Source organism: Mesoplodon densirostris, chromosome 3 (assembly GCF_025265405.1).
Source record: "Mesoplodon densirostris isolate mMesDen1 chromosome 3, mMesDen1 primary haplotype, whole genome shotgun sequence".
In the NCBI taxonomy this organism is placed as follows: domain Eukaryota; kingdom Metazoa; phylum Chordata; class Mammalia; order Artiodactyla; family Ziphiidae; genus Mesoplodon; species Mesoplodon densirostris.
The window spans coordinates 37,702,684-37,716,079 of record NC_082663.1 but is presented as its reverse complement, the minus strand read 5'-3'; the positions used below and the strand labels follow the sequence as shown (position 1 = coordinate 37,716,079).

The window sequence follows — 13,396 nt, the reverse complement described above, 5'->3', positions numbered from 1 at the left end:
CGGCACAAGTCTCTCTAGTGATGTCAGCTTTGCTTTGGGGGCATGAAAGCATTTCTATTGACCATGACATGGCTTGTTAACCTGTGAAGAAAGGAAAGAAGGTGTCCATGTCTTAAGAACAAGACACTCTTTCCCTCTAGGAAGAGTATAAACATAATTTGTGGACCACATTTAGGATGGTGTTTTTTATGATAGTAAGTACAGGATAAATGATAACATATATTGACTTTCAGATTTTATGGGCTAAGCCAGTGGGAATTTGTATGTTCTGTTCAGAATTTACACAGTTTGTTGAAGAAGCAGCTTCAAACTCTATAACTGTTGGAGGAAAACTTTCCTCTCATAATAATTAAGGAGGCAGTAAGCTCTAAGCAATTTCTAATTTATTTTTCTAATTATGTTATATGTACTATTTCATTTAATCATCACAAAACTGTAAGGGAGATACTAATATGTTGCTCATTTTGCAAATGAAATTGAGACGTAAACAGTTCAGTGACTTCTCCTGTGGTCATTCACTACTAAATGCAAAGCCAGGATTCAAATTCAGTCTGGATTCAGAGACCTTTGCTAATCACAGTGCTGCTTCTCTGCCCTGAGAAAGCTTTCCCAAGGGTTTAAAACTAAGAAGTAGGTTTAGGACCTGAGGTCTCCTTAACCTAAACTAGGTGGACATTTTAAGTAGATAGTTCACCTACCAACTTTTCAGAGAAAATTATCTTTAGATGCACCAACCAAAACTTGTTTATTAGGGGGAAAGGTCTCTTGTCTATCAGTTCCTAATTCCCTTAGTTTTTCATTCTTTCTAGGAAACAAGAAACTAAAACTTTAAAAAATACGAATGGATTTTCTCCCAACCCAGAGTAGTGATTCTGCTGTTTTAAAGACAATGTGTATATTGGGATTAGTCTCTCAGTATTTCAGAATGTCAACACATTTGCCAAAAATAAATTTATCAGTTAAATGTAGCCAAGAGATTTAGTTTATCTAAGAGTCCTACAAAGAAGAAACAGTTTACCACTGTTTTTACAGGTTGAAATAAATCTGACATATTATTGACATATGCTATAGGTTTAATTTAATACCATAGTACAGATGTGTGCTCTGATAAGTTTTTGTGAAACCTAGGCTAAGATGAGCAGAGCTGTTTCAATATTTATGGGGTTGAAAATGCAGAGTTAGCAAAGGAAACATTTTAATTAAAACAATATTTTCCCCTATATGAGCAGAGTAAAATACAAGGGAATTCATTTAAAGACTTACTATTTTTTTCCATATTGTTGCTGTGCTTTTAGGCACAGTGGAAAAGGTTGGGGTTTTTTTCCCCCAATTATTTTAGTTTTTGATTTTGGAGGCATCAAAAAATAAACAATAATTTCTTCTGATTTTTCTTTCTTTCAACTAAATTTATGTGACTCTTTAAGTTTAGCCTTTTGAATTGTATATTTTAGGTATCTTGGAGATAACTTCAGTGGAAATTGGAGTTGTTGCCGTCAAAGCCATTAACAGCAACTATTATTTAGCCATGAACAAGAAGGGGAAACTCTATGGCTCAGTAAGTATTCTGCTTTTATTTGAAAAATCCACTTCAGTAAATTATTACCACAGTTTTGCAATGTTTAGCCCAGACATTAAATAGTTTTGTTATCATTCTATTGCTAGTAAATAGAACCACAGAGGGCTCGTCACCAGTGTTTCAAGGGCTGGCAAGGCAGCTCTTCCAACTCTGTAATCTCCTCTGTTGTTCACCCATTAGTCTACCACGCAGACTGTTGCTGGCATTCATCAGTCAGTGCTCTGAATGCTAATATTCTGAATGCTCTGAGCTAACCAGTCAGACTCTCACGGAAGCATCTGGTCAGATTGTCATGGTTGCTGCAGACAACTTGGGGAAGAATCATTGAAAACGAAGATCTTGGACTGAGTAGACAACCACATACTCTGTGTGTATGTGTTATAGCTGAAGATAAAACAAGGGCGTGGGTGTTTTGTATTCCGTTAAAGTCTGGGGAGAAATGGGGAGACACATCAGGAAATTCAACATTTTCTGTACTGTTCAATCAACTCCAGAATTTTATTTACCTAAACAATAATGATTAATTCAGTTATGGAGCTGGTACCCAGCCAGCATTTTGAGTACATACATCCCTGTGTTCCATAGCAAGTATCAGGGAATATCACTTTAAAATGTGTAAATAAACTTATTGTGTTGATTAGTATAAGGATGATTGCAGTGTCTGCCTCGGGCCAGCAGCTTTCAAACTTAAGTAAGTGTCAGAATCACTCAGTGGATTTGTTAAAACACACTCCCAGATTTTGATTCAGTTAAATCTGTAACACTTTGCATTTCTAACAAGGTCCCAGGTTTCCCTAATGCTCCTGGTATGGTACCCACAATTTGAGAATCACTGGAAATTGATTTCATCATTGGTCTGGACATACAATAGCTTTGTATTTCATTCATATCAGATCCACTTATAATTGGGGAGTCAGGCATACCTTGGGTGAGCCTCTTTGACTACGATAAATGCTTTTTGGGTGAAGGGGTCAGAAAAATTTTAGTTAAATTTTTCCATTATAGGTAGCTCTACTAATGAGCTTAGAAGAGTAATGGACCATTTTAAAAAGTGGTTCCATTTGGAAGTTCACAGCATAACCACTTTGGAGACATTTTTTGTTTTTCTTTTCAATAAACATGCCGAGGTCCCTTCCCTCCCTAATTCTTATATAAGAATTACTGAGTAAGCGGTCCAGGCACATATTCTTTGAAGAAATACTGATGCATAGTCAAAACCAATGCTTTAAAGTAAAAGTTCATAAAAATTTAGATTGAGAGAGAAAATATAAAATTTTTAATTGCAATAAGACTGAAATAATTTTTAATTGATAAAGTATATTTATTTAAAAAGGTGACATCAAGGAAAAATGGATAGCTCTCAAATGAACTGTCACAAAAATAGTTAATACTTTTCCTTCCATTCCCCCACTTTTTTCTTCTATCCCAACACAGCTCACACACTGTGCCTATGCTTCTTCTTGAGATCTAAGGCTTATGGATTATTTCATTCTCTCTCTATTTCTTATGTAGATGCTCATTTGCTTTCTATCACATCATACCATTTTAATGATCTACAATGGCATTTATCAGATACTTCTCTCAATAATGTGTTTGTTGTTGACTGTCTTCTCCCAGTAGATTGTGGACTTCAAGAGGACGGGGTTTGCCTTGTCCCACATGATTTCTTCAGCATGGAATAGCATAATGCATTAACCTAACTACCTTTCCAAGTAGCTCAGCCCATCATAGCCAATGCATTCCACTTTCAGCCTGTCTCAGAAAGAAGCTCATTCTCTAACCATAGTGTACTGTTACTGTAATTTTGCATTACCACCAGGAAGAGTAAAAAAGTATGGCTTATTCAAAATTAAATTAAAAATCTACTCAAATTCAGTGTCCTATTCAGGGCAGAATAGGACTAGGAACTTTGCATTTAAAGGGTATACCAAAAAAAAAATTCATGAGTACATATCCTATATATTCTGTATATCAAGTGACAAACTCTTATAATTCCTATCTTTTTTTTCCACATAATTTCCATTGATTCCATAGCCTTCTTGAAAATAGCAATTAGGCAAAAACCCAGAGGGACTGATTAAACCAACACTATATATTCTAGTCTCTTGAATATTTTCCTCGCTTCCCTTTTGGGAAACTTATCTCTCTTATATTTTCATTATTCACCCTCTGAGCAATGTGTCTACTGTATACTATTGTATACTGAGTTTTCTCCTGACAGATGGAACTAAGTAAATAGATTATAAAACTGAAGTATAGAGGACAAGCCCTTGTAGGGCATGGTTTAAAAACCGAAGAAATTTCCCTGGTATCCTGAGGAAATCCAAAACCTTTTTCTAAACTACCAAAACCCTACTTTTGAGATCTTGCTCTAGCCTAGATTTTTTTTGAAACGTTAATATTTATGATTCACCTAAATGCTGTAAACAATAGATTCCTAGGTCTCCTCCAGAGATTCTGATATAAAAATTTGACCAATGGTCTAAATATTCAAAACACCTGAGATGAGGGGTCTGATACAGGTGTAATTCACTTTCAGAAACATTGTTCTATAAATTAATTTTCGGGAGGAAAAATAATTTAGCATCCATTCCTACTTTCTTATACATAGCTCCATTTCAAATATAAAATCAGCTAAAATAACCTCAATCCTTCTGTAGTCTCTAAAATACGCCTTCTTTATTGAAAAAAATACAATTATTCATGTTAAAAAAACCCTCTCTGCTTTGAAAAACATACAGTTTTAGACAGACTAAGATGAATAAATAGAAAAAAAAATAAACTTAAATTAAGGATTCAAATCTTCTCTAATGCGTAATTTTTATTTTAAAATCATTACCTTAAATAATTTACCTTTCCTTCTTACTTTCAACCAAATAAGTCATTACTTGAACATTACATTTAAATATTTTTTATAGAAGAGAAGCACAGAGGATAAATTCCAGAAAACAATGCTTAAACTGGTAACATTAACATAAAGTATACCTGCTCATTCCAGTTGTGATAATGTTCAAAATTAGGATCTAGCCTGCAGAAACCTGGATATTTAAATATACACACATTCAGGAATTGGGAATTTAGTCAAAATGTCCAAAAGTGCTGAGGTGTGAAAAACTGAACTGCTAGTAGAAGTTTCAGCTGAAAGATGCCTACAATGCCCTTGGTTTGCATAGAGAAGATAGGCCCAGAAGAGCAAAAGCCCCAATTCCTTAGCTTTTTTTTTTTTTTTTTTTTTTTGCGGTACGCGGGCCTCTCACTGTTGTGGCCTCTCCTGCCGCAGAGCACAGTCTCCGGACACGCAGGCTCAGCGGCCATGGCTCACCGGCCCAGCCGCTCCACGGCATGTGGGATCCTCCCGGACCGGGGCACGAACCCATGTCCCCTGCATTGGCAGGCGGACTCTCAACCACTGCGCCACCAGGGAAGCCCAATTCCTTAGCTTTTTAACTGCTTTAGTTTGGATATAAGGGGAAAGGGATATTTCTGAAGTCAGAGTTTTGAGATTAGTGAGGTATCTCCTCTTTGTTATTAACTCCAGAGTGAGAATCTGGATTTCTAAAATGAATGAGTTATCAATTTTTGTCACAAAAGATCCCCTTAAAAAACTTGGCCACTTGGACAAATACCTCTAAGTTCAGTGGGGCAGACTAGAAACAGTCAAGTTTCCCTGGAAAATTCTGGTGTAGCCAGGTCCGCCTTTCCCCAGCGCCAAAGGCAGACAGGAGGCCATTGACGAGGGTGCACACTTCTGCAGACTTCCGGGTAAGATGGCGGAAGAGTAAGACGCGGAGATCACCTTCCTCCCCACAGATACACCAGAAATACAGCTACACGTGGAACAACTCCTACAGAACACCTACTGAACGCTGGCAGAAGGCCCCAGACCTCCCAAAAGGCAAGAAACTCCCCACATACCTGGGTAGGGCAAAGCAGAGAGATTCCCGCACAGAGGAGCGGTGCCGAGCGGCACTCACCAGCCGGAGAGGCTTGTCTGCTCCCCCGCCGGGGCGGGCGGCGCTGGAGCTGAGGCTCGGGCTTCGGTCAGAGCGCAGGGAGAGGACTGGGGCTGGCGGCGAGAACTCAGCCTGAGGGGGGCTAATGTGCCACAGCTAGCCGGGAGGGAGTCCGGGAAAACTCTGGAGCTGCCGAAGAGGCAGGAGACTTTTTCTTCCCTCTTGGTTTCCTGGTGCGCGAGGAGAGGGGATTAAGAGCGCGGCGTAAAGGAGCTCCAGAGACGGGCGCGAGTCGAGGCTGAAAGCGCGGAGCCCAGAGACGGGAGTGGGACGCTGGGGCTGCTGCTGCCGCCGCCAAGAAGCCTGTGTGCGAGCGCAGGTCACTGTCCACACCGCCCTTCCGGGAGCCTGTGCAGCCTGCCACTGCCGGGGTCCCGGGATCCAGGGGCGGCTTCCCTGGGAGAACGCACGGCGCGCCTCGGGCTGGTGCAACGTCACGCCGACCTCGGCCGCTGCAGGCTCGCCCAGCACTCCGTGCCCCTCCCTCCCGCCCGGCCTGAGTGAGCCAGAGTCCCCGAAGAGGCTGCTCCTTTAACCCTGTCCTGTCTGAGAGAAGAACAGACGCCCTCCAGCGACCTACACGCAGAGGCGGGGCCAAATCCAAAGCTGAGACCCAGGAGCTGTGAGAACAAAGAAGAGAAAGGGAAACCTCTCCCAGCAGCCTCAGAAGCAGTGGGTTAAAGCTCCACAATCAACTCCATGTACCCTGCATCTGTGGAATACATGAATAGACAACAAATCATCCCAAATTGAGGAGCCAGGAGTCAGTGCTGTGCCTCTGAGGTGGGAGAGCGAACTTCAGGACACTGGTCCACAAGAGACCTCCCAGCTCCACATAATATCAAACGGCGAAAATCTTCCAGAGATCTCCATCTCAACACCAGCACCCAGCTTCACTCAACGACCAGCAAGCTACAGTGCTGGACACCCTATGCCAAACAACTAGCAAGACAGGAACACAACACCACCCATTAGCAGAGAGGCTGCCTCAAATCATAAAAAGTCCGCAAACACCCCAAAACACACCACCAGACGTGGACCTGCCCACCAGAAAGACAAGATCCAGCCTCATCCACCAGAACACAGGCAGTAGTCCCCTCCACCAAGAAGCCTACACAACCCACTAAACCAACCTTAGCCACTGGGGACAGACACCAAAAACAAAGGGAAATACGAACCTGCAGCCTGCAAAAAGGAGACCCCAAACACAGTAACATAAGTAAAATGAGAAGACAGAAAAACACACAGCAGGAGAAGGAGCAAGATAAAAACCCACCAGACCTAACAAATGAAGAGGTAATAGGCAGTCTATCTGAAAAAGAATTCAGAATAATGATGGTAAACATGATCCAAAATCTTGGAAATAGAATAGACAAAATGCAAGAAACAGTTAACAAGGACCTAGAAGAACTAAAGACGAATCAAGCATCGATTAAAAACACAATAAATGAAATAAAAAATACTCTAGAAGGGATCAATAGCAGAATAACTGAGGCAGAAGAACGGATAAGTGAGGTGGAAGATAAAATAGTGGAAATAACTGCTACACAGCAAAATAAAGAAAACAGAATGAAAAGAACAGAGGACAGTCTCAGAGACCTCTGGGACAACATTAAACGCACCAACATTCGAATTATAGGGGTTCCAGAAGAAGAAGAGAAAAAGAAAGGGACTGAGAAAATATTTGAAGAGATTATAGTTGAAAACTTCCCTAATATGGGAAAGGAAATAGTTAATCAAGTCCAGGAGGCACAGAGAGTCCCATACAGAATAAATCCAAGGAGAAACACACCAAGACACATATTAATCAAACTGTCAAAAATTAAACACAAAGAAATCATATTAAAAGCAGCAAGGCAAAAACAACAAATAACACACAAGGGAATCCCCATCAGGTTAACAGCTGATCTCTCAGCAGAAACTCTACAAGCCAGAAGGGAGTGGCAGGACATAATTAAAGTGATGAAGGAGAGAAACCTGCAGCCAAGATTACTCTACCCAGCAAGGATCTCATTCAGATTTGATGGAGAAATTAAAACCTTTACAGACAAGCAAAAGCTGAGAGAGTTCAGCACCACCAAACCAGCTTTACAACAAATGCTAAAGGAACTTCTCTAGGCAAGAAACACAACAGAAGGAATATACCTACAATAACGAACCCAAAGCAATTAAGGAAATGGGAATAGGAACATACATATCAATAATTACCTTAAATGTAAATGGACTAAATGCTCCCACCAAAAGACACAGACTGGCTGAATGGATACAAAAACAAGACCCATATATATGCTGTCTACAAGAGACCCACTTCAGACCTAGAGACACATACAGATTGAAAGTAAGGGGATGGAAAAAGATATTCCATGCAAATGGAAACCAAAAGAAAGCTGGAGTAGCAATTCTCATATCAGACAAAATAGACTTTAAAATAAAGACTACTAGAAGAGACAAAGAAGGACACTACATAATGATCAAGGGATCAATCCAAGAAGAAGATATAACAATTGTAAATATTTATGCACCAAACATAGGAGCACCTCAATACATAAGGGAAATATTAACAGCCATAAAAGGAGAAATCGACAGTAACACAATCATAGTAGGGGACTTTAACACCCCACTTTCACCAATGGACAGGTCATCCAAAATGAAAATCAATAAGGAAACACAAGCTTTAAATGATATATTAAACAAGATGGACTTAATTGATATTTATAGCACATTCCATCCAAAAACAACAGAATACACATTTTTCTCAAGTGCTCATGGAACATTCTCCAGGATAGATCATATCTTGGGTCACAAATCAAGCCTTGGTAAATTTAAGAAAATTGAAATTGTATCAAGTATCTTTTCCGACCACAATGCTATGAGACTAGATATCAATTACAGGAAAAGAGCTGTAAAACATACAAACACATGGAGGCTAAACAATACACTACTTAATAACGAAGTGATCACTGAAGAAATCAAAGAGGAAATTAAAAAATACCGAGAAACAAATGACAATGGAGACACGACGAACCAAAACCTATGGGATGCAGCAAAAGCAGTTCTAAGAGGGAAGTTTATGGCAATACAATCCCACCTTAAGAAACAGGAAATATCTCGAATAAACAACCTGACACTGCACCTAAAGCAATTAGAGAAAGAAGAACAAAAACATCCCAAAGTTAGCAGAAGGAAAGAAATCATAAAAATCAGATCAGAAATAAATGAAAAAGAAATGAAGGAAACGATAGCAAAGATCAATAAAACTAAAAGCTGGTTCTTTGAGAAGATAAACAAAATTGATAAACCATTAGCCAGACTCATCAAGAAAAAAAGGGAGAAGACTCAAATCAATAGAATTAGAAATGAAAAAGGAGAAGTAACAACTGACACTGCAGAAATACAAAAGATCATGAGAGATTACTATAAGCAACTCTATGCCAATAAAATGGACAACCTGGAAGAAATGGACAAATTCTTAGAAATGCACAACCTGCCAAGACTGAATCAGGAAGAAATAGAAAATATGAACAGACCAATCACAAGCACTGAAATTGAAACTGTGATAAAAAATCTTCCAACAAACAAAAGCCCAGGACCAGATGGCTTCACAGGGGAATTCTATCAAGCATTTAGAGAAGAGCTAACACCTATCCTTCTCAAACTCTTCCAAAATATAGCAGAGGGAGGAACACTCCCAAACTCATTCTACGAGGCCACCATCACCTTGATACCAAAACCAGACAAGGATGTCACAAAGAAAGAAAACTACAGGCCAATATCACTGAGGAACATAGATGCAAAAATCCTCAACAAAATACTAGCAAACAGAATCCAACAGCACATTAAAAGGATCATACACCATGATCAAGTGGGGTTTATTCCAGGAATGCAAGGATTCCTCAATATACGCAAATCAATCAATGTGATACACCATATTAACAAACTGAAGGAGAAAAACCATATGATCATCTCAATAGATGCAGAGAAAGCTTTTGACAAAATTCAACACCCATTTATGATAAAAACCCTGCAGAAAGTAGGCATAGAGGGAACTTTCCTCAACATAATAAAGGCCATATATGACAAACCCACAGCCAGCATTGTCCTCAATGGTGAAAAACTGAAACCATTTCCACTAAGATCAGGAACAAGACAAGGTTGCCCACTCTCACCACTCTTATTCAACATAGTTTTGGAAGTTTTAGCCACAGCAATCAGAGAAGAAAAGGAAATAAAAGGAATCCAAATGGGAAAAGAAGAAGTAAAGCTGTCACTCTTTGCAGATGACATGATACTATACATAGAGAATCCTAAAGATGCTACCAGAAAACTACTAGAGCTAATCAATGAATTTGGTAAAGTTGCAGGATACAAAATTAATGCACAGAAATCTCTGGCATTCCTATATACTAATGATGAAAACTCTGAAAGTGAAATCAAGGAAACACTCCCATTTACCATTGCAACAAAAAGAATAAAATATCTAGGAATAAACCTACCTAAGGAGACAAAAGACCTGTATGCAGAAAATTATAAGACACTGATGAAAGAAATTAAAGATGATACAAATAGATGGAGAGATGTACCATGTTCTTGGATTGGAAGAATCAACATTGTGAAAATGACTCTACTACCCAAAGCAATCTACAGATTCAATGCAATACCTATCAAATTACCAATGGCATTTTTCACAGAACTAGAACAAAAAATTTCACAATTTGTATTGAAACACAAAAGACCCCGAATAGCCAAAGCAATCTTGAGAACGAAAAACGGAGCTGGAGGAATCAGGCTCCCTGACTTTAGACTATACTACAAAGCTACAGTAATCAAGACAGTGTGGTACTGGCACAAAAACAGAAAGATAGATCAATGGAACAGGATAGAAAGCCCAGAGATAAACCCACGCACATATGGTCACCTTATCTTTGATAAAGGAGGCAGGAATGTACAGTGGAGAAAGGACAGTCTCTTCAATAAGTGGTGCTGGGAAAACTGGACAGGGACATGTAAAAGTATGAGATTAGATCACTCCCTAACACCATACACAAAAATTAGCTCAAAATGGATTAAAGACCTAAATGTAAGGCCAGACACTATCAAACTCCTAGAGGAAAACATAGGCAGAACACTCTATGACATAAATCACAGCAAGATCCTTTTGGACCCACCTCCTAGAGAAATGGAAATAAAGACAAAAATAAACCCATGGGACCTAATGAAACTTAAAAGCTTTTGCACAGCAAAGGAAACCATAAACAAGACGAAAAGACAACCCTCAGAATGGGAGAAAATATTTGCAAATGAAGCAACTGACAAAGGATTAATCTCCAAAATTTATAAGCAGCTCAGGCAGCTCAATAGCAAAAAAACAAACAACCCAATCCAAAAATGGGCAGAAGACCTAAATAGACATTTCTCCACAGAAGATATACAGACAGCCAACAAACACATGAAAGGATGCTCAACATCTTTACTCATTAGAGAAATGCAAATCAAAACTACAATGAGATATCATCTCACACCAGTCAGAATGGCCATCATCAAAAAATCTAGAAACAATAAATGCTGGAGAGGGTGTGGAAAAAAGGGAACACTCTTGCACTGCTGGTGGGAATGTGAATTGGTACAGCCACTATGGAGAACGGTATGGAGGTTCCTTAAAAAACTACAAATAGAACTACCATATGACCCAGCAATCCCACTACTGGGCATATACCCTGAGAAAACCATAATTCAAAAAGAGACATGTACCAAAATGTTCATAGCAGCCCTATTTACAATAGCCCGGAGATGGAAACAACCTAAGTGTCCATCATCGGATGAATGGATAAAGAAGATGTGGCACATATATACAATGGAATATTACTCAGCCATAAAAAGAAATGAAATTGAGCTATTTGTAATGAGGTGGATGGACCTAGAGTCTGTCATACAGAGTGAAGTAAGTCAGAAAGAGAAAGACAAATACTGTATGCTGACACATATATATGGAATTTAAGAAAAAAGTGTCATGAAGAACATAGGGGTAAGACAGGAATAAAGACACAGACCTACTAGAGCATGGACTTGAGGATATGGGGAGGGGGAAGGGTAAGCTGTGACAAAGTGAAAGAGCGGCATGGACATATATACACTACCAAACGTAAGGTAGATAGCTAGTGGGAAGCAGCCGCATAGCACAGGGAGATCAGCTCGGTTCTTTGTGACCGCCTGGAGGGGTGGGATAGGGAGGGTGGGAGGGAGACGCAAAAGGGAGGGGATATGGGAACATATGTATATGTATAACTGATTAAATTTGTAAAATAAAATAAAAAAAATTAAATTAAATTAAAAAAAAAAAAAAAAAAACTTGGCCACTTGAAACAAAGCTAATGGACTATGTCTGTAAAGTGGAATTTCCCAGGATCCAAGTCTTCAGGCTTATACAATATAAGCAGTGCTAGTCACCAGATTTATAGTTTCTTTGACATGGAAATTCACAAAGCAAGGTTGTCTCATGTCCTACTGTTCAACTATTCCTAAACCTCAGAGTAAAATTGGTCAAAATTCCAAGTTATGGAAAATTGTAAATAATTTACAAAATTGAGAAATCTGGTATTTGGAAGAGAGGGACATCCCTCAATCCCAGGGCCTCTTGGTTATCTAGAACTATTATGGTTTTGCTTTAAGATCTGCTTTCTTATCACTGTGTGTGGATTTATTGTGGATTTATAGGTAGATAACATTTGCAAACTTGATAAGCCCACTTTTTTCCTGTAATTCTGTTTTTCCCATGGAACCCCAGTTATTACTCTGAAAAAAAAGGATTATAACAACACTTTTTATCATTGGCTCATCACAAATATTGTTACTGGAATGCTTGCTTCTTAACAATCATTCTAGGCACTTAAACATGTCATGTTCAAAGCACATCAGCTTTTTAAAAGGGCCCCAATATGTGGTTATGATGATAGATTAAAATAAATCACATGCCTTCTAATGTAGAACCTGTTTTGTCTTTATGAGTTTTACTCTTCTGTTGTTGATGTTTTGTATTAAGTGCACAACTTATGTACAGATGGCAACAGTAAATAAAACCCAGGAACTGGAGTTCTCTGGATGGTTTGTGTGAAATAGAATCAAGTATCATCACCATAGGAATAAACGATTTTGTTTTTCCCTTGCAGAAAGAATTTAACAATGACTGTAAGCTGAAGGAGAGGATTGAGGAAAACGGATACAATACCTATGCATCCTTTAACTGGCAGCACAATGGGAGGCAAATGTATGTGGCATTGAATGGAAAAGGAGCTCCCAGGAGAGGACAGAAAACACGAAGGAAAAACACCTCAGCTCATTTTCTTCCAATGGTGGTACACTCATAGAGGAAGGCAATGTTTGTGGATGCAGTATAACCAAAGGCTCTTTAACCAGGCATAGTTGGTATTCTTCGTGAAGATAGTAGCTCAAAAGGAAAAGACACATTGCAAGTATCTGCTTGGTTGAAAGAAAGGAAGCCTTTGAAGGTTTTTGTACTCTCTGCTGACATATGATGTTCTCTTAATTAGCTCTGTGTCCTGCTTTGTAATTGAGATATAAGCAGATCAGATGGGATGGAAGTTATTCCTAAGTGAACAATATTGTGGCCGAGTTTTTGGGTTAAGTTTTTGTTTATGTTTTTGTTTTTAACCTCTGAGATAGAACTTAAAGGACAAGGAACAGTCTGTTGAATGATCTTCGGGAAAGTTATTTATGGAATACGAACTCATATCAAAGACTTTCATTGCTCATTCAAGCCTAATGATTCAATGAGCAGTAAGACACACAAGCA

The 13,396-nt window shown here is 39.0% G+C and overlaps 1 protein-coding gene across 1 annotated transcript in view; it reads left to right on the top strand.

Moving 5' to 3' along the window:
- FGF10 (fibroblast growth factor 10) overlaps window positions 1-12,950 on the top strand; it is an 88,003-nt gene extending 75,053 nt beyond the window's left edge. The window contains exons 2-3 of the mRNA XM_060091678.1: window positions 1,452-1,555; window positions 12,753-12,950. Of these exons, the coding sequence (XP_059947661.1) occupies window positions 1,452-1,555; window positions 12,753-12,950 (302 nt within the window). The remainder of the gene's footprint in view (window positions 1-1,451; window positions 1,556-12,752) is intronic.
- Window positions 12,951-13,396: the final 446 nt, after the last annotated feature.